Genomic DNA, 19713 nt, shown 5'->3' on the forward strand with positions numbered 1-19713 from the left:
TGAATGTCTTGTGACATGCTCAGTACAATGCAGCTATTAAAAATCCCACCACGGATGAAGGGCCATGGACTTGTGAAGATGTCTCTGGTATATTGCGACATGAAAAGATCATTTGACTCTTGCTTCTCAAACAAGGCATTTCTCCCTCCTGCTGCCTTCCATCTGCTTACATTGTGATCTGAGATTTCTGCTGCCTCCTCCTTCCACCCAAGGCGGATTTGGTGTTCTGTTTTTTTTACATGAAGACATTTTATTATTTTGCTATATAACATATTAGTAAATATACTCAATTGCATTTTCTCAAATGGCAAATGAGACACAAGATAACATCTTTTCAATTCCTGAAAACCTCAGTATCATCTGTCTTTTGGAGGATCCAGTTTCCTACGCCGTCTATGATACTGTCCACGAGGATACCAACGGTGCTTAGTAGTAAAGAACATTTTGCTAAGTTGTTCTATCATGGGTCCTTGCTCAAATCGCTCATTTTTTTCTTCTAATCTGGTTTTCAGCACTTGGTCATGTGTTTCTTCATTATTATGCACAGGATCTGGCCGAGGGATAGGTTTTGTATGTTCATATGGAATGTCCACAGAAGGGTGGTAGCATACTATTGTCCTGCCATCCGATGTCAAAGCAAGCTCTACTTTGCAATTATAGTCATCTGGTAGAGAAGAATACGTAGATTTATGACAAACACAATATAAAGCTCCATTTTGAATTGGAAATAAATGTTTCCAGATAGTTCTGTTTGATATCGTCCATTTTACTGCTGCTAACGCCATGGTGAATCAAGATGCTTATTAGGTGGTGTGAAAGAAGATGATCTGAAGAGAAACTGATTTTAAAATCTTCTTCCAGATATACCTATTTTCATCCCTGACAGCTGCTTACCGCGAGCCCGCCATCTTACTTCAATTGGTGTTCTGTTTTTTCTTCTTCTTGTCGGAGGCTGGTCTTCAAGAAAGGAGATGGAATTCTTTTCGCTTCGCCTTAACTTGGTAGGCATCCATGAATCTTGGAAGGGAAATCTTGTCCTGTCAGCGTCCAATTATTATTCCAGGTAATGTTTAGAATAAAGTTGAAAGTTTCCCCTTTGGTCTGCTTCCCTCAAAAATATTCCACTGAGATTCTTTAAATGGGCTTTATTTTTTGTAAAAAACCTGTCTAGGTTTGCAGAACCATTGCAAAGATATTACAGAGTTCCCATATACTCTGCACCTGGTTTCCCCTATTATCAACATGGACGTTAATATGATACATTGGTGACAGTTAAGGAACCAATATTGATACATTTTTGTTAACTGAAGTCTAGAGTTTATTCAGATTCCCTTAGTTTTTCCCTGAAGATGTTTTGCCGTGGGACCCCACTTGGGATACGACCTTGCTTTAGTTATCATATCTCCTCGGGGTCCTCCTGGTTCGCCAGTTTCTCACACTTTCCTTCTTTCAAATGACCTCAATTTTGAAGAGTAATGGTTGGATATTTATAGACTGCCCCTCTCTTGTGGTTTACCTGATGTTTTTCTCAAGGTTAGATTGGGGTCACGGGTTTGGGGGAGAAAGCCATCAGGATTTTGATGGGATGCCATCACATTTATAGGATAATTTGAGCAGAATTGACATTTCCACAATCCTTTCCTTCAGGGATATGGTACGTTTCTCCAAGAGACTCAAGTCTTCTTTTACAATCGTCAGTGAAGTTTTATAGTTTGCGTCTTGTGGACCTAACATATTTCTTATTAGGTTTATTTCAAGGTATTTTATAGCTTTTGCAGCTATTGTGAGTAGGCTTTTCTAAAGATCCTGATTACAGTTATTTCTAAGTTACCTTTATTTCTAAATTGTCCTTGCTGGTCTACTGGAAAGTCAATGATTTTTGTAGATTTATATTTGGACTAGCCATCCTAGAAAATTTGCGCATAGTTTATGATCGTTCCGACTTGATTCTCATGTTTTTTTGATAGACAAGAATCTCTTACGCAAATAATTATTTTGCCTCTTTCTTTTAAATATTTATGCATCTTAGTTCATTTTCTTTTCTTATTACATTCGTTAGGAGCCCCAAAGCAATGGTGATTAGGAGTAGAGACAAAAGGTATCTTTGGTTTTTTCACTGACGTCAGCTTTTCACTTGTTTTTATGATGTTTCTTATAGGTTCCTGATAATCTCTTCCATTTTGGAAATGTCCTTCTATTCCTATTTTAGTAGGATTTTATATTAGGAATGAAAATTGAATTTTATCAATGTCTTTTTTGATATGTGAGGATTAGCACCTATTTTTTTTTTATATTAACTTCTTAGTACAATAATTATTGCTCTGTTTGGTTTCCCTTCATGGTGCCAATTTGCTTCCTGGACCAGGCGCCCTCAAGGGAACTTCTCTGCCAGCCTTAGCCCTCTGCAGCTGGGGTAAAGCTCACCCATACGTCCCTATACCTCTGGCCACCTCAGACGATGAGGCACATATGCGGAAGCCAAACAATGACCCACCTACACAATTGCTGACAAAGCTCCCATCAGCTACCGATGGTGAGTGCCCAAAGGGGGGCCATGGGAAAGGAGAACGCCAATTTGCCCACCCAGAACCACAGGAAAGGCACAGAGATAGGAGGGACCAGGGGCCTCAGAAGGTTGAGGTGAAGTCTATGGCTGAAAATACAGGAATCTCTATTCAAAACCTATGCAGGGAGCAGTATGAACCCCCCAGATTGCCCACCCCAACCCCTCCCATGGCAGTCAAGGGACTATCCCTCTCCTGTACCTGCAGACCATTAGAGATGTCTTTTCTAGAGAAATGGACACAGAGAATCTTCTAACTTGATTTCACCAGACATTGAAGAGGGTGGGAAATAGCTGTATTAAAAACAGATACTTGGGTGCCTGGGTGGCTCAGTCAGTTAAGCGTCAGACTCTTGATTTTGACCCAGGTCATGATCTCAGGTGGTGAGATCAGGCTCTGTGCTGGGTTCTTCACTGGGCATGGAGCCTGCTTAAGATTCCCTCTCTCCCTCTATCCCTCCCCAGCTCTGAAAAACAAAACAAAACAAAACAAAAAAACAAAAATAACACACACACACACACACACACACACACACACACACAGACACACACAAACACAGATGATTAAACAGAAGTCAGAGACCTCTAGCTTCTTCCCCACTCAAGTCCAAAATCAGGGGTTGTTCTGACCTGGTATCACTTTGAAGTCACCTAGGACTAAACTTATTACCCCAACACCCACCTCTGTCCCGCACACACATACACACCGGTAGAGTAGAGGATCACTTTTTGCCAAGGAAGGGAAAGCTTGCATCACATGGACCACGTGGAACCAGCCTACCATAGCCTCTAGTGAGCTCTGTCTACAAATCTACAAAACCACCCACCCAAGCACATAGAACCCATTTAGTGCCCTACTCTCAAAAAGGAAAAGGCAGCCAAGGATCACTGGACATTTGAAGAAAACCCCAACATGAAAGAGAACACAATAAATAGGGGAGAAAGCAGGTAAGGGAAGGAAAGAAGCAGATAAAACAGAGAATGGTGGGAGGGGGCAATATTCCTAGGGAAGAGACAACGTGGAGCCCATTAAAAATAAAAGAAGCTGTAAGAAACAGAGAACAAGAAATCTCGTTTCTATGGTTTTTTTTTTTTTAAGATTTTATTTATTTGAGAGAGTAGAGACAATGAGAGAGCACAAGCAGGGGGAGCAGCAGAAGGAGAGGGAGAGGAGAGATGATGTGGGGCTCGATCCCAGGACCCTAGGGTCATGACCTGAGCCGAAGGCAGATGCTTAACTGACTGAGCCACCCAGGCACCCCAAGAAATGTTTTTTTTTTTAAGATTTTACTTATTTGACAGAGAGAGACACAGTGAGAGAGGGAACACAAGCAGGGGGAGTGGGAGAGGGAGAAGCAGGCTTCCCTCAGAGCAGGGAGCCTGATGTGGGGTTCAATCCCAGGAGCCTGGGATCATGACCTGAGCCGGAGGCAGATGCTTAATGACTGAGCCACCCAGGCACCCCAATAAATTTTGTTCCTTAATAAAAATTTAAAATATGAGAGCTGAAAAAAATTTTTAAAGAGTTTAAATGTTGAAAGATAAGGTCATGGAAATCTCCCAGAAAGTACAATAAAAAGGCAGCAATGCTACCTACACTAAAAATTAACTAACTAAACTAATTAATTAACTAAAAATTAACTAACTAAACTAATTAACTAACTAAAAATTGTTGCTTGAACCAGCAACAACATGAATGAATCTCAAATATTGCTGAACAAAGGGTTGCAAAAAAACAAACAAAACAAATAGAAACAAGAAACCAAAATAAAAAGAATATGTGACAGAGGGTTTCCTGGGTGACTCAGTCAATTAAGTGCTCGACTTTTGATCTCAGCTCAGGTCTTGATCCCAGGGTCGTAAGTTTAAGCCCCACATTGGGCTCCACACTGGGCGTGGAGCCTACTTAAGAGAAGAAGAAGAAGAAGAAAAAGAAGAAGAAGAAAAAGAAGAAGAAGAAGAAGAAGAAGAAGAAGAAGAAGAAGAAGAAGGGGAAGAAGGAGGAGAAAAATATGTGACAGAAGTCATAGGTATCCCATGAAGCTGATAGTATTCACTATTTGACTCTTTTCAGAAGGTTTGCTGATCCCTGCTAGAGGAAAAAATGTCTCTAGGAAAAAATGAAACTCTGATATATAATCTAACAGGTTTGAGGATGTTGAAAATCATAGTGAAAGGCGTTCTCTATAGGGTTGGAGGGTGGATAAAATCTCAGTTGTTAAAAAAAAATAAGCAAATGAGAAAAGATGAGTCTATTGTGATCTATTATGAACTCTAGGAAAAGCAAAAAGCTGTAAAATAAAGGAAATTTAATTATAGTGTGTCTTTGGCTCCACAGCTCACAATATTCATGTGGTCATTACAATGAAAACACAGAGTAGGAACACAGCCCAACATTGAGATCTGACCAAATTAAGCCTGTGGTGGTGGTACATGGGGGACATCATGGAAAAGAAAATGAATTAAAGAAATGAATAAGTTAAAGACTCTCATCTACCATGTCAGAAAAATCAACAGATAATATCTAAAATTGATTAATCAAAAGCTAGCAATCTAAGCATAAAATTTAGGAATATGGAGGCAAGTGCTATAACTGTACCAAAATAAATTCCAGATGGATCAAATATTTAAGCAAAATATTAAAAGTCAATTAGAAGAAAATCGAGGACAATGTTTTTACAATTTCCTGAAGGAGGTCTTTCTAACTATGCCCACAAAGCCATAAATAAAGGAAAAACAGAAAACTTTTGAATTTCCATATAGCAAAGGATATCATAAATAAGCTTATAAAAATGTCTGAATTGAGAAAATAAATTGCATTATATATTCAAATAAAGGCTTTTGGTCTCCTTAATATATAACTACATTTATAAGTCAATAAAAAGACACAAGATTCTGAATTTAAAACGGACAAAGGATATGGTCAAGCAATTCACAAAAGAAGTACAAAAGATAAACTTGTGAAAATACACTCATTTTGCTAACAAAATCATGTCACTTAAAACAACAATGAAATATATCACTTGCCCATCAAATTATTGAAGATTAAGCATATTGGTGATGTTCAGCCTGAGGGTGTAGAGAAACCAGCCCACTCATACACAGTCAATGAGAACTGACATCAGCTTAGTCTTTGGAAGGCAATTTGGCACAATTACTTCAGAATGTACAGCTGGGCATATGCTTTGACCCTGAAATTCTACTCCTGGAACTTATTCCAAGGGAATAATGAGAGAAGCACACAAAATATACATGTAAGGACATCTACTTCAGCATTTTTACAAGAGAAAAATATGAACTAACCTAAACATTCATTTGTTTGTGTGCCCTTACGTTGGTCTCCCCTGGTTCCCTGCGAACTCCACGTGAGTAGTGGCTCTCTCGGGTACTATCCAGTTGTGGTAGGTCTTAGTGTTTTAGGAACAGATGGTTGGATGAATGAGTCCATGAAAGAGGAGAGGGAAAAGGGAAAACAATGTTGAAGGTTATTTGCAGTTATCTAGTTTAGTGATTCTTGCATTTCTTAATTTCATATACTAAATAGACATTCCAAAAAATTGAGGGAACTAATTGCTATACGTTTGATAACTTTTTATTTTGCCAAGTAAGGTCACTGGGGGGGAAAACCCCACAAAGCTACCTCCATCATTTACATATGCCGTAACCACCAGTTCATAAAAGAAAGAACATTAACACCAAAATAATAGGGAACACATAATCTCAAATATAAGCTCCTTTAAGTTGAACAGATTTGCTTTATGAAATGATCCACATTGCTTTATGGTTTTCATCTTCTCCACAATCAGGGAGAAGTTCTTCCCTGGCAGAGGTGTCTCCACGGATTGGCATGTGAAAGCTGGCCTGTCATTTTACAGACTGTAAGACTGAGGCTCTGAGCAGATGTAGGACCCAACTCTAGCCCCCTAACAGCCTAACAACAGAAGGAGGACCAAAACTCACATCTCTTGACTCCTGTTTTCATGACAGTACCTACAACCCAGCAATATGGTTGCACTTTCCTAGAATCGAGAATATTCCCCTATTGTGGGCACTTTGGAACTCACCAAACCTGAGATCTGACCTGGGCATAAATTATCTCCACAAGAGCAGGAAACTCACTATTTGCAGTAGCAGCCCCTTTTGTTGTGGGAGTGGTTCCATTGCTTCGGCAGTTGTCCCCCCCCCCCCCCCCCCCCCCCCCCCCCCCCCCCCGCCTCAAGCCCCAGCTGAAATCTGTCTGGATGTGGTTGCACCCAGCAGCCCTGAATCTGCTCCCTCATCTGCACGGGGTCCTGCAGGTTTTGGAATGTGTGGCATTCGGGAGTCTTATCCTAGAATTGGCGGGGAACTGGAAAACAGACTCTCTGATACCTCAATCTCCACCCCTCCCTCCTTTCTTACCCCTAATGGACAAGAAGAAAAGAACACTGGGAACATCTTTTATCATTTGAATGATGATTGAATCCAATCAATCCAAACCAATTTAGAGAGGAGACAGAGACTTAGGGAGAGAGAGAGCCGTAAAAGCCATCTGTTCCAACACCCCACATAGGGGAGGTCCCCCAAGATGCAGGGAGTTGCCCAGATTCTTGAATTTGGGAGCAGGACTGGAAGTCTAAGATCAAGGCTCTGGCTGATTCGGGGTCCGGTGAGAACGCACTTCCCGGTTCAAAGATGGCTGTCTTCTGTCCATCCGCTCACAAGGCGCAAGGGGCAGGGGAATCTCTCTGGAGCCTTCTTTGTAAGGGGAACCGATTGCATTCATGAGGGCCCCACCCTCAGGACCTAACCACCTCCTAAAGTCCCCAACTCCTGATATGGACACGTTGGGGATTAGGTTTCAACATATGAATTGAGGAGGGGGGCACAGACATTCAGTCTACAGCACCCGGAAAGGGAATTCTGGTGTTTCTCCAGTGGGCACAGCAGAGTCACACCCTGCCTCCCCCCAAGCCTCGGAAGGTGGGAGGCTCCCCAGTTACTGGAAGGGACACCAGACGCTGGGCAACCAGAAAAAAAGAGACATGTCCACATCAACCTCAAATCTAATGTGAGGATAATTAAACAAGAGGCCAGGCTACTCACCTGGCACTCAGCAAATATAAGTCGTCGCATGGCAGCTCAGGTGATGGCGTGAAACATGAATCCATTCCTGAGTCTCCCTGCCTTGAGGATGGCCAGTGGTTTCCGCTGCACCTCAAGTCAATCCAAACTGTGGGAAAGCCTGGGGCCAGATCCCTGCACTTCTCCCCCTCATCTCCTTCCCTGCGTCCCCTCCATGCCACACTCTGGGCACACTGGCCTTCTGCCACCAGTGGGTCTGGTTCCTTCATCTGTCAAGACCCCACTGAAAAACCATTTCCTCAGTGTGGCCTCCTCTGTCCTCACGAGGTGAAGTTGCTCCTTTGCTGCCATTCCACTATCCCCCACCTCCGCCTCGATCGCCTGGGTGCATGGTAAGCAGTTGTAAGTGGTGCTCGCTCTTGCAGAAAAGAGGAGTCTGTTTCCTGCCATGCCTCAACAGGAGGAAATAATGGGGGCTACTTTCGGGGGCATAGGTAGGGGATCGTGGTTTGCGCTTCCTGGGGAGCTTGCAGGAGAGAGGCAAGCTGTTTGTCAGTTGAGCAAAAAATAGCAATGCTGATCTGACCCAGGGCATTAGGTCTTAGCCATCATCGGCAGCTGGGCGAGGAATCCCTTGGTCTTAAGCCAGTCTCTCCTTCCTTCCAAGAGAGGGATCCCTCAGCTGTTGGGCAAGTGAATAAGACCAGACCAGAAGAGGACCATGCCTGGCTTAACACAAGGCCCATGGAATCCAGGTCCCTTCAGAAACTCTTCCAAATGTGGATTTATTGTAAATATTTATTTCTTGCAGTTAAAAAGGGGGGCATCTTTAATAGAAGGCAGGAGAAACAAATCTGAGTCAGTAGGATTAGAAGTGGGAAAGAGGGAACAAGGAGGAAGCAACTGCTAAAATTGTTGGGAACAGGGGTGGAATTTGGCTCTGAGCTTCCTGGCAGCTAATGCAAAAAGGGAAACCGGATCAGTTATGGAGCTCTTTTTATTAGCAGAGGACATGCTTGCCAGTTCCATGGGTGAAATGCAGTTGATTTTCAGGTTTTGTGTTTTCCAGGCACTAAATCTTGAATGAAATTTCTCCCTTGAGGGTTTAAGAGGGATCATCAGTTGATGCCATGAACAACATCCCTGTTTTATAGCAAATGTGGAAGTGAATTGCTAGTGATCCAGGGGTTATTTAGCTCGTATCACTGGATGTATATTTTGCAGTATCGTTATTATTAGTCGGTAAGAAAGGCCTCAGATTAGCTTTTCTTTCCAAAGAGCTGAGCTTGATTCCCTTAGAGCATCTCAGTGTCCTCACAGGGCCTTGGGAGTAAATCAGTTTGTTAGTACATTTTTTTTTTTGCAGGGGGAGTTCATGAAGTACCTGACCTCACACCATAAAGTTCTGATCACTTCCTTTTGTGTGATATTGCCCAAGAGAGAAATTTGAGAAATATTTTACCAACCATTAGGTTGGAAAGCTGCATTATAGAAAAGGACAATGACTCCAAAGTATCCAGGAGTGGAAGACATTGAGCTAGGGAGTCAGGCAGACCTGGCTTTGAATCTTATCCTATCTCTAACTAGCTGTGTGGCCTTGGGAAAATTTCTTAACCTCTCTGAGCATGGTTTCCCTGTCTGGAAAAACAGCGATGATGATATCTGCCTTGGATTATTGAGTCAAATGGTAACGTCCCGAAAGCTTGTGCAGTGTGTTCTATTCGCTTCCATCCGCTTCTCCCCCTCCCCTGCTAGTTTCAGGGAATTCAAGTGGAGCTCCCACCCTGCCCCTACTTCTTTGTTTAGGGCCCAACTCAGCCCACAGAGGGAAGCTGAAGCACAGCCTCACAAGACCTGCCTTGTCCAGACCACTTGTCTGTGGCGATTACCTTCAGACCCTGGAGCCACTTTCTGTCCATACTCGCCCAGAGCACCTGTGCCGACCCCTTGGGTTGCCATGGGTTCCCTTTGGGAGATGGTTCTAGCAACTCTCCCAGCTTTGTTTCAGATTCCTTCCTGTGCCTTGGTCCTGATTATGTGGCTATGGGGCAAGTTCTTGAGGGCAGAATGTGGGACCCCCTGGTCCAAACTCTTTGTGTCTTGCAGGAAGAAACTGGAGCCCACACAGGAAGAGCTACGCCTCAGACCCGGGTCTCTGACCCGTGCAGTCTCTCTGCTCTCCGAGGGTGACACCTGAGGCGCCTGCTCCCCAGCCTGCAGTGCCCGAGGACCCAGTCCCACTCCACAGACGCAGCCCTGGGACCCAGTGTTCCTGGCAAAGGGAAGCCAGACTGGGCCACACAGATGGGGAGATTTAAATAGAAAACTAGCACCACAGGATAAAATTCCCTCTTTGCCTCACTTACCAGCTCATTCCCTTAAAGACCTTTTTTGCTTTTTCCTTTTTGACCACACTCTCTCTTTATCCACCTGGCTTTCTGGCCTCATCTCTAGTTCCTCTGCCCACCCACCCTCTACTCCAGTCACAGCTGACCACATGCCACGCACCCCGGCACTTTACCACGTCTAGGTCCTTGCTTGCGCTCTTGGCCTTCCTGAAAGGCTATCTTACCGCTGATGGGAATTCCAGAACCGCCCCCCGCCCTGCAAGACCCACTTCTGACATCACTTCCTCTGTGCACCCTACTCCTTGAAGGAAGGAATGGCTCCTTCCTCAGTGCTCTTCCCCTGCCTAAGCACTTGGCCTCCAGTATAATGCTTCGGGCTGTTGGGTGTGCATTAATCACTGAATTATTTTGAGTTTGCTGTGAGTACCTCCATCTCCCCACCCCCCCGCCCCCCGGGGGTGGAGACCTCCTTGAAGGAACCGCTTAACTATCTGGGTAATCCCCTGTACCCAATACTCTGCCTGGCGTGGAACACATATACACTCTGGGAACGTTTATATTTGTATTGGTTGTTGTATAATTATGGCATTAGTTACTGTTAACTTGAGCATCTACTATGAGCAGCCTGGTGATGGGCCCTTTAAATACACTCTCAGGGCCCCTCACTCAGAGCTAGCAGGCGCAAGGCAGGTTATTAATGTGCCTCACTTGCAGAGGAGGGAACTGAGGCTCAGAGAGGGGAAGTCACTCAAGATCACCCAGCTAGAAACAGACATTGGATGCCAAGAAGCTGTGTTTTTGATGTCAAAGTTAAGGGGGAAAGATGATGTGGTACATAAAGTTTTTTCACCCTCCCTCCTCCCACCGCCCGCAACATCCAGAGTCCGAGAGCCATCCAGGACATCCTGGGTCATGACCATGGACGCCCATCTTGGGGCCGGGCTCCCAGCCAGCGGCGAGGTTGACGGGGAACTTTATTCTCTTGGGAGGAGGCCTCCCTAGGGTGGTACCCACCGGAGGCCGCCTGTACCAGCTCTTGTAGGGCTCCGATCGATGGCCATTTTGGGGAGCGGGGTGGGGCGCCCCTCATGGGCAGCGCCCCACCTAGGCGCCTTCGTGGGACCGAATTCCTCCAAACAACCTCCGACTGGGGAGCGGGTGAAGGCGGGAGGTTAGAGCTCGCACAGCTCTAACCCCAGCATAGCATAGCACAGCCTCCCCGGGCAGGAGACCTTGCAGTTCCGCCACAAGACTTGCAGACAATGCCAAGAGAAAGAGGTTATTTTGGGAATGGTTGTCCTGGTTACGCCATCCCTCGGTGTCCTCTGCCCCATAGCCGCCCCACCGGCTTTGTGGGCGCTGAAGGAAGCCTTTCAGACTTTTCAACACTTTGTCTTTATGAGAATTCCGCCCCACCTTTTCCTGGCTACCTTGTCTCTCTGGGATATTGAATCCCATTCACAGATGGAGAAACTGAGGAACCGAGCAACGGAGCGAAGCTTCAACGTCTTTTCCAAGTCAGCCAGGGACCCGCCTGCCTGATTCTCAGAATCTCAAACCCTGTAACGAATTTCGATTTGAACAACACGTTCGGTGCCCGACTTGAAACCGCAGCCCCACAGGAACAGTTATCATTTCGAGCGAACCCCCAGGTCCCTTACCCTCAGCTTGCCGCGGGTCTCCTGTTTAACAACTTTAGTTTGTATCTCCAAACTGCTGGGCAGTCAAAGGGTTAAAAGGGATCAGGAAGGGGGCCTGATGCGCGTGGCGGGGTGCCTCGAAAGGGTTAAAATTATAAACGCATTAATCCCCCCTGACTGTTTGGTTCGAAATGAGCAGCAACTGGGGCCCGGAGAACCAGGGAGAGCCCCCCCCCGCCCCCACAGAATGACTTTTCAAAATTCTAGAACTTTTAATTCCGACCAAAAAAAAGTGCCCAGTTCGAAAGTTCTTTTAACCTTTTCTTTTTTCATTTATTTATTTTTTTTCTCGATTTCTCCTTGGGCCGGATTATAAAACTCGCCCTCTCCTTTTGGGTTCGAGGAGCTAGGTTCCCCCCTCCGGGCAGCGCGCGGGGCGGGGGCCGAGGGGGCCCCGGGAGTTTTCTCCAGGGCCGGGTTGGGACGCGGCTGGTGAGTCCCGGCTCCGGCCCCTGAATTGGGGGGTCCGCGTCTGCCCCAAACGCCGCTTTCTTCCGTTTTCCATGTCATTTCCTGTACTAATAAGATGGTGGTCAAAGCAGGGGAGGAGAGCAGCAGCGAGTCGCCGCCGCCGCCGCCGCGCCGAGGCTGGCGCTGAAACTTTGCCTCGCCGGGGACCAGCGCGCCCACAGCGCGGCCGCTCCCGCCGCGGGGGCCGCCAGCCGGGGCCGCGCCGCCTCCGCCGAGCCGCCCGCCGGGCCGCCCGCGCCGCCCGAGCCCCGCGGCTGCCGCAGCATTCCCGGGAAGGTGAGTCAGCCCCGGTAGCCAATGTGGCCATTGAAAATGGCTTCGGAAAGCGCTCGGCAGTTTGCCAGCGAGCGCGGGGGCCGCGGGTGCAGGGGCTGCGAGCGGCTGCGGGGGGCGCGGGCGGCCGGGGGCCGGCTCGGGCGGCGCGGGGGGCCCGGGCGCGGGCTGGGGGGGGCAATTCGTCCCGGCCCCGAGGTGGGTTAACCCTCGGCAGGTAGCTGCCGCCGCCGCCGCCGCCGCTGCGGGATTCGGGGGCCGCCCCTCCGCCTCCTTCCTCCCCGCTCGCTCCTCGCTCGCTCGCCTTGTTACAATGTAGCCTTTTCTCTGCGCCGACGTTCCGCCCGCTGACGGACGTGTCCGCCGACCAATGGGAGCGGCGGCTCGGGCCGAGTGTTCGGAATGAGAACGCGGTGACACGGGCGGGGCGGAGCGCGGAATGCTGGAGGGCTCTCTGCAGCTGCTGGCCTAGTTCTCGGGGGCACTTTCGGCTTGGCGCCCGGGGCTGCTGTGGGGGGCTCGGGCCCTTCAGGAGGCGGTGGGGCCTATTCCAACACAGCCCGCAATTTCCCGCGAAACGTGGCCGAGCCGGAGGCCGTTTCTATAAGATATTTGAAGTCTTAGTTGCCGTGTAGACTCTTAGGGAAATCTCTCTGGAGTGCAGCCTCCATCCCCCACTCGCAATCCCCAAGGTGCTCTCTTATGCAGAAACTGCAGAAACTTGGCGGCCAGTGACCTTTCTCCGGTCAAGGCCAGCACGCCCTAGGCAAGTCGCTGCAAGGAGAATGAATTCACATTGCTTGAGCGTTGGGCGATGCAGGTTGAAAAGTTGCTTGTGTCTTGAACTGGGTTGGGCCCTAGGGGCTTGACCCCTGGGATGGGCTGGGACTTAGGAGAGAAAAATGTTAAATCTCCCTTCTTAGACGTTTGCTCCATGTGGAGAAAGGCTGTGGTATATAATTTAGAGTGGCTAAGAGGAAACACACCCAGTTCTTTGTGCGCGAGGACAGGACGCAATAATGAGAGATTGCTCTTGATGCCTGGAAACCCTATAAACTTAGGGGTTTTTGTCTGAGCTGGGGCGAAAGGATTTTCCGTGGAGCCGGGTGCCAGTGGCACCCAAGCTTGCCTTTGTCCACAGTACCCCTTTAGAGGAAGGGAGGTGGTGGGGGTGTGGGGTTGGTGGGCCGAGTCTGTAACAGGTTGCGGTGACCTTATCTGTGGAGCGGGGGCATGGTCTTCACCCACCAGCTCTCTGAGAGGTGGGCAGAGTTCTGTGTGGGCACACAGCTGAGAACCTGCTGGGAAGAGCTTCAGCTGGTTGCTTTAGTTTAATGAAAGGGGTTTCTCTGTTGGAGTCCTTCCCCCCTCCACCCTATAATAACTGTATGACTTTGGATTTGGCACGGTTACCTTTGACCTCTCTGAACCTTGTTTGTCCATCCGGAAAATGGGGCCAACAGAGCCTGTCTGGCAAGGCAGCTGTGAGATTAAAGGCAATAGAGATAAAATGCCTAGTCCACGCTCCACACATGACATGATTTGAGAAGTGTTGTTCTCTGTACGGGATTATTGCCGAACCTACGATCCTAGGACCATCAGAATTGCCCGGCGGGCCCCACCCAGGACCATCCAATTCCAAACTGACAGGGCCTCCAAGGAGCAGCTGCGGCAGATTTCTCTTCCCTAATGACATTCTCAAAGAGGAGGGGCTCCCCACCCTTGCCCCAAGAGTCCCGATCAGCCACAACCATCACTTACATCCAATATTGGCATGAGTTACAGTTCTGGCCTCCAGACCCCTTGGATTGATGTGCTTCGTACATTTGTTCTCCTTGGTGTCAAGTAAGACTTCTGTCATCTGAATCTTTCCTCTCGGGGACTTGGATGCAGAGGCGGGGTTTCCCTGGTTCTAGGTCACTGGCAAGTGTGAAGGAAGTAAAGACTACTGGACTAGGAGTCAGGAGTCATACGTGTTTATTCAGCTGCCTGGTTGGCCTGTCCTCTTGGCTATCTCATAGTCATGACCAATGCATGGCATCCAAGGCTTTCCCTTGCCTCCTGTCTGTCCTCCAGGGCGGCGCTGTCTCTCCCCAGGACAACATTCCTGAGCCTTCCTGTCCATCTGCAGCCTCCCCTCCATGCCAGTCTCCACCTCGCAGTCAGAGCGATCCGTTCCGAAAAAGATCAAATCAGGCCTCCCATTTCTTGCTTAAAACACTGAAAAGTCTTCCCAGTGCTTTTGGGATAAAGAACCAAATCGTCCACATGACCTAAAAACTCTGGAGCGATCTGGCTCTGCCCTTTCCTCGGCCTCATCTCGCACCCTCCTCCGGATCTCCCCGCACTCCAGGTTTTGTTCTCTCCTGCATGTGCCCACCCTCCTTCTAGAATACTGAACCCGTTGTGATCTAATGAGTGGGTTGAGGTTGGCAAGGGCAAGGTGGAGTGGGAGAGTGTCTGGTGGTCCTTGATACTATCCCCTAAACATTTCCAGTTCACCCAGGCACAGGGTAGGATTGAATCTAAGGCTCCTTGTGCTTGGGTGGGGCCGTGTGGCTGGCGGGTGAGTTGTGAGCTACAGTGACACAAATTACTTTGGGCCAAAGCATCTAGTGGCTGGTGCAAGAGCCTCCAGAGTGCTCTTTTCCTGTGGGGTGGCAGCTAGCAGTAGGTGGGATGGTGGCTTTTTGCTAGCCAGGGTCCCTGGGTCGCTTTGTGGGACGGAGCCCCTTGATGCCCCATGACAGACATGCAGCTCGAGTGATAACTAAACCTTTGTTGTTTTCAACCACTGAGATTTGGGGGTTGTTTGTTACTACAGCATAACCTAGCCTGACCTGACCGATACGGGGACCAGAGGAGCATCCCAGGCAGAGACAAGTACACACACACAGAGACTCAGGAAGGCTCATCCTTAGCAGCCAGGGTGACCCGTTTGATAAACAAATGTGAGTCTATCAAACCCTGCCTGAAAAACTTTCAGGGACTCCCACTGCTGTTAGGAGAAAGATAGAAATCCTTTAGCTGCCCTCCAGACCCTGTGGGGACCCCATTTTTCATCCCCCCATACGCTATGTTTCACCTGACATGGCGCTTTCCTCACGTTGCCCCCTCGGTCCTGACCGTGTACCGCACTCCCCCTTCTTAGGCTTCCTCATCCTTCATCTTTCAGCTTCCACCTCACCTCTTCGGGAAAGCCCTCCCTGATTAGGTCGAGCCCTCCATGACAGCCTCTCATGGCCCCATGTACCTCTCCTTTGCAGCACTCGTCTGTAGCGATTTTACAGTTGTGGGTGGGTGTGATTATTGACTGTGGTCCCCCTTTCATCAGACCAGGAGCTCTGCGGGGGCAGGGCTTGGGTTGGCTGCTATATTTCCAGTGTCTGCACACAAGGGCTGCTTCTGAAGAGTCCCTGAGCATTGACTGCAGATTCACTGGGTGCCAGGGGTGAGGAACAGGATAAATGAACGCTGCTTCCCCGGGCATAAGGGCAGGTGGGTCCAGCTGGAAGGAGGCATTGGGCATGGCAGGCAAACTGGCCCACAGGGTACAGGTACCAAGCTCCCCATACTTACAGGTGTCCGTGCCCCAAAAGGACCATGTTTCTGGGAGGTCTGAGAGGACACCCCAGGAGGGCAAGAGTGTGAGATTTAACAAACCCTGAGGCTTCTGCTGATCTAGAGAGTATATGATTCAGTGAAGGGGCCGCCGAGTAGGAGATCCAGGGATGATGGAGATAATGATGATGAAGGCAGCGAATGTTTATTGAGGGCTAATTGTATCCCACGTAGAGTCCTAAGCATGTCCCTATGCAGAAAACCACTCCACAACGTATGTATTATTATTTTCATTTCACAGATGGGTAAACTGAGGCCCCAAAAGGTGGAGTAAAGGATCCAGGTTTACACAGGGGTATGGCCACAATTGGAACCCTGGCATTCTGATGCCACCTCCTTAAGGATGCCCTCTTAGAATGAGGGCAGAGAACCCCAGACCCACCAAGGAGACACCCCTTTGGAAATGTCACATGGGGTTATAAAACCCTTCTTGGGGAGTAAGTTCCCAGGAGGTAATACCCACCTACTATTGGGGTTTGTGCAAGCTGGTTTCTGGCTCAGAGCTGCTTGGTGGTCTTGGTGCCAGGGCTGGTCTAGAACCATCTGGTGCATCTCCACCCCTGCTGAGGCCTGAGAGTCCTTGGAGGCCCCAGAGCCCCATGTTCTCAGAGTGGGGCCTGGGAGAGGCTTCCCCGCAGCTGGCTCAGGGGCTGTGCCGGAAAAATAAGCCGTGCAGAAAGAAGAAAAAAAAAAAAAACAATGAGGAAAAAAGAAAAATGTGCTGTTATTTTTAAAAAGCCTGTTTCCTATTGCAGATTTGTATCTGCGTTGGAAAGCCCAGTGTTCGCGCGGTGCAGCCACACTCGTGGTGGTGTCTCTGGCAGAGGCTCTGTAAGAGGGGAGGCCTGGGGCATCTTTCAGTCCTTCCTTTCTTCCTCACGTGGTTGGGGCTCTTGTGCTGTCCCTGTGCTGGGCACTGTGCTGGGCTCGAGGGCATATGGGGGACCCAGTCTCTGCCCCTACCAAACTCATGGACCAGCATGGGAGGTTAGGAGTTAGCCAGGCAGTTACAGATTCTAGCAAAAGGGTGCAAGGCAGATGGCCACCGACTCTAAGTCAAGGAAGGCTTCCTGGAGGAGGAGATGGCCTTAGAGCTGGGTTTTGAAGGGTGAGGAGACAACAAAGAAGGGAGAGGCATTCTAGTGTGGGGTATAGGTCGTTCAAAGGCCCGGGCACACAGAAGGGCTTGGAGAAGCTCAAGTAGTTCAGTTTCCCTTCCCATAAATGGGGACAGTAGTATCAGTCCTGTGCCACATTCTTTGGAAGAAAGTTTTTTCCTCCCTGTTCTCATGACCAAATTTAAGAGGAACACATATTGTGCCCCATGAGGTCCCTTCTACATCCATTTATGGATGGGGAAGCTCAAGCAAGTTCAGAGAGGTTAAGTGACTAGCTCCAGATCACCCAGCTATAATCTAATCTTTCCAGTCACCTTGAGAAACCCACATATATAAAGGAAGCCTCAGGAGTTGCCTACCTGTGTTACCTAACGATTCCCAGCAGGTCTCCTGGGTGCTTTAAATGTGGGATTTGATTTACAAGCCCTTGGTTTACACAGCTGGTTTCAGACCGCTCTCCCCCCCCGGGAACCTCATGGGTGAGAACTTGCAGGCACATTTGGACAGACCAAGAGTCTCCAATGAAATGACACGGGGTAAGGGAGGAGGGGGGGGCAGGAGACCACTGACTGTCCTGCTCCCAGCATCAGCCTCAGATCCTGGGTGGATGCTGAGGGGTGGGGACCCTGTATGCAAAGGCACACCTTTGGTGCCTTCTAGAGCTTTCCCTTCCACCATGCTCTTTAACCTCCCCAACCCGACCCATAAGGTCAATGGGCAGTCTTCCCAACTTCGCCTTTTTCTAGATCCCCTGTCAAAAGCCTGTGAGGCCGGCGGGCCGGCTCTCATGACCCCTGTTTTAGAGCTGAAAAGTTGGGGGCTCCCAGAAGGGAAGCAGCGTGCTGGAGGTTGTACCGTTTAGGGAGTGACCAAGCTAACCCCCAAATCTAGGGCCCTTTCCTTTGCACCCACCGTCCTCCTGCAATCATCAGAGCAGGCTGGGGAATTCTGAGAACTTTTGGCCCAGTCTCCGTGCTCTGTTCTCCAAAAGGAGCGGCTGTGGGGTCACTGCTTGACTATCTGCAGTGGCAGCAGCTCCCCCCTTCCTGAGGGGACAGAGGCAGTCGACCCCAGGTAATGTGCATGAGGAGCTGGGCTGGGGAGGGGGGAGGGCCAGCGGGGCTTCTCCTCTGGGGCTCATGGCGGGGCTGGGATGGGGGGGGGCAGAGTGGGACCAGCAGACAAGGCGAGCAACTTGACCTGGGCACCGAGCTGGGCTGGTATGGACGTCACCAAGCAAGTAAATATGGAACCACCCCCACAGTGTCAGCTTTCTCAGAGTGGCTTCTCCCACTATCTCTCACTTTCCCCGAGGGAAAGGGGTGAGGGCCGGGAACGGATCCTGCCGCCCGATGCTCAGGGGATGGAGATGGCCGGCTTGGGAGGCTCTGGGATGGCCGAGGGGCCTGGGGAGCAGCCTACCAGACCCTCGGCCCCAGCAGGGAGTGAGCCTTTCGTGGGGGCGGCTGACTGGGACCCAGCCCGGGTGGACTCAGCATTGTCATGGCCCAAGGTACATGGAGGGTGGGCTCTGGTGGTTGGGTGGAAGTGGGAGGGGGAGGAGGTGTTTGCAAGCCAGGGCCTGTCCCGGACCTCTCAGCCCAGCCCTTCCGTGCCCCAACCCCAACAGGGCGGCATTTTCCCAGGGCGGTGCAAGACACCTCCTGAGACAGCTGTACCCCAGAGGAAAAGCCAGACCAGCCAGAGGGGCTGGTATTTAGAGAGGAGGTGAAGAGGTCAGAAGCTCAAGGTGTCCCAGGGACGGGGGCGGGGCACTTAGACTGGGGTAGGGAGGGCCAGGGGGGTGAAATCTGCAAAGGAAATCAGCAAACTTAGCAGCCAGGGAAGAATTTACTCCCCCTACCCCCTCAAAAAAGATGTTAGGTCTTGGGTGGAGGAAAAGTAGAAAGGGAGGACACAGGGCCAAGTTTTGGGCTGGGTGATTCAGACCTTTATAAACATCAGTAATAGCCAAACTTGGTTGAAGCTTTTAAGTGTCTGAAGCAGTCCTCTGCCCCACCTGCTCGTGTCATTAGCCTCCATTTACAGAGGAGAAAGTGAGGCCCAGGGAAGTGAAGTGACTTACCCGAGGCCACACCTCTGCGAAAGGCAGAGCTAGGACCTGAACCCAGGTCTCTCTAACTCCGGAGTCTAAGCTCTTTTCCATTGCATGGGGAACTGCTCTTGGAGGCTGTGCTGGGAGGGAGGGGGTGGGGCTGGAATACTTGCAGGCTCCAAGCACCTGCCCGGGTGATGCTGGGTAGTCCTGAGAAAGTACAGCGTGGGCCAGCTGTGGCATCGGTGTACTCCCCTGAAAACGGGCTAGTGCGGTGCCCCCTTGCGCTCTGGAGGGCCAAACATAAACACATGATTTGATGGGCCTTGTACCCAGAGAGGGTGGTCCGCGGACCCCCGCCCATCTGTGAGCTGTGTGTTACTGGTCTGCCGCGAGCTAGTTAACAACATTGAAAGTTAAGTGTCAAAAAGCTCTTACTGCAACTTGACATTATGCCTCGTTTTTTTTTTAATTGTAATTTACAAAAGCATCAGTTGGC

General features: G+C 49.3%; 2 protein-coding genes across 2 annotated transcripts in view; one reads left to right on the forward strand and one right to left on the reverse strand.

Annotated features, from left to right (window-relative positions):
* Window positions 1-260: 260 nt before the first annotated feature.
* LOC113914765 (39S ribosomal protein L42, mitochondrial-like) lies at window positions 261-913 on the reverse strand. Its single transcript, XM_035722967.1, has one exon. It carries the CDS (start codon window positions 783-785, stop codon window positions 357-359), a length of 429 nt encoding a protein of 142 aa, XP_035578860.1. The 5' UTR covers window positions 786-913; the 3' UTR covers window positions 261-356.
* An 11299-nt stretch (window positions 914-12212) lies between these two features.
* PRDM11 (PR/SET domain 11) overlaps window positions 12213-19713 on the forward strand; it is a 79732-nt gene continuing 72231 nt past the window's right edge. Inside the window, exon 1 of the mRNA XM_027581158.1 lies at window positions 12213-12422. The gene's annotated coding sequence lies outside the window, so the exon portion shown is untranslated. The remainder of the gene's footprint in view (window positions 12423-19713) is intronic.

This window comes from Zalophus californianus, chromosome 11 (assembly GCF_009762305.2).
Source record: "Zalophus californianus isolate mZalCal1 chromosome 11, mZalCal1.pri.v2, whole genome shotgun sequence".
NCBI classification, from domain to species: Eukaryota; Metazoa; Chordata; class Mammalia; order Carnivora; family Otariidae; genus Zalophus; species Zalophus californianus.

Coding starts and splice junctions, on each gene's coding strand:
- LOC113914765 (XM_035722967.1), bottom strand. CDS start 785: ATGGCGTTAGCAGCAGTAAAATGGACGATATCAAACAGAACTATCTGG.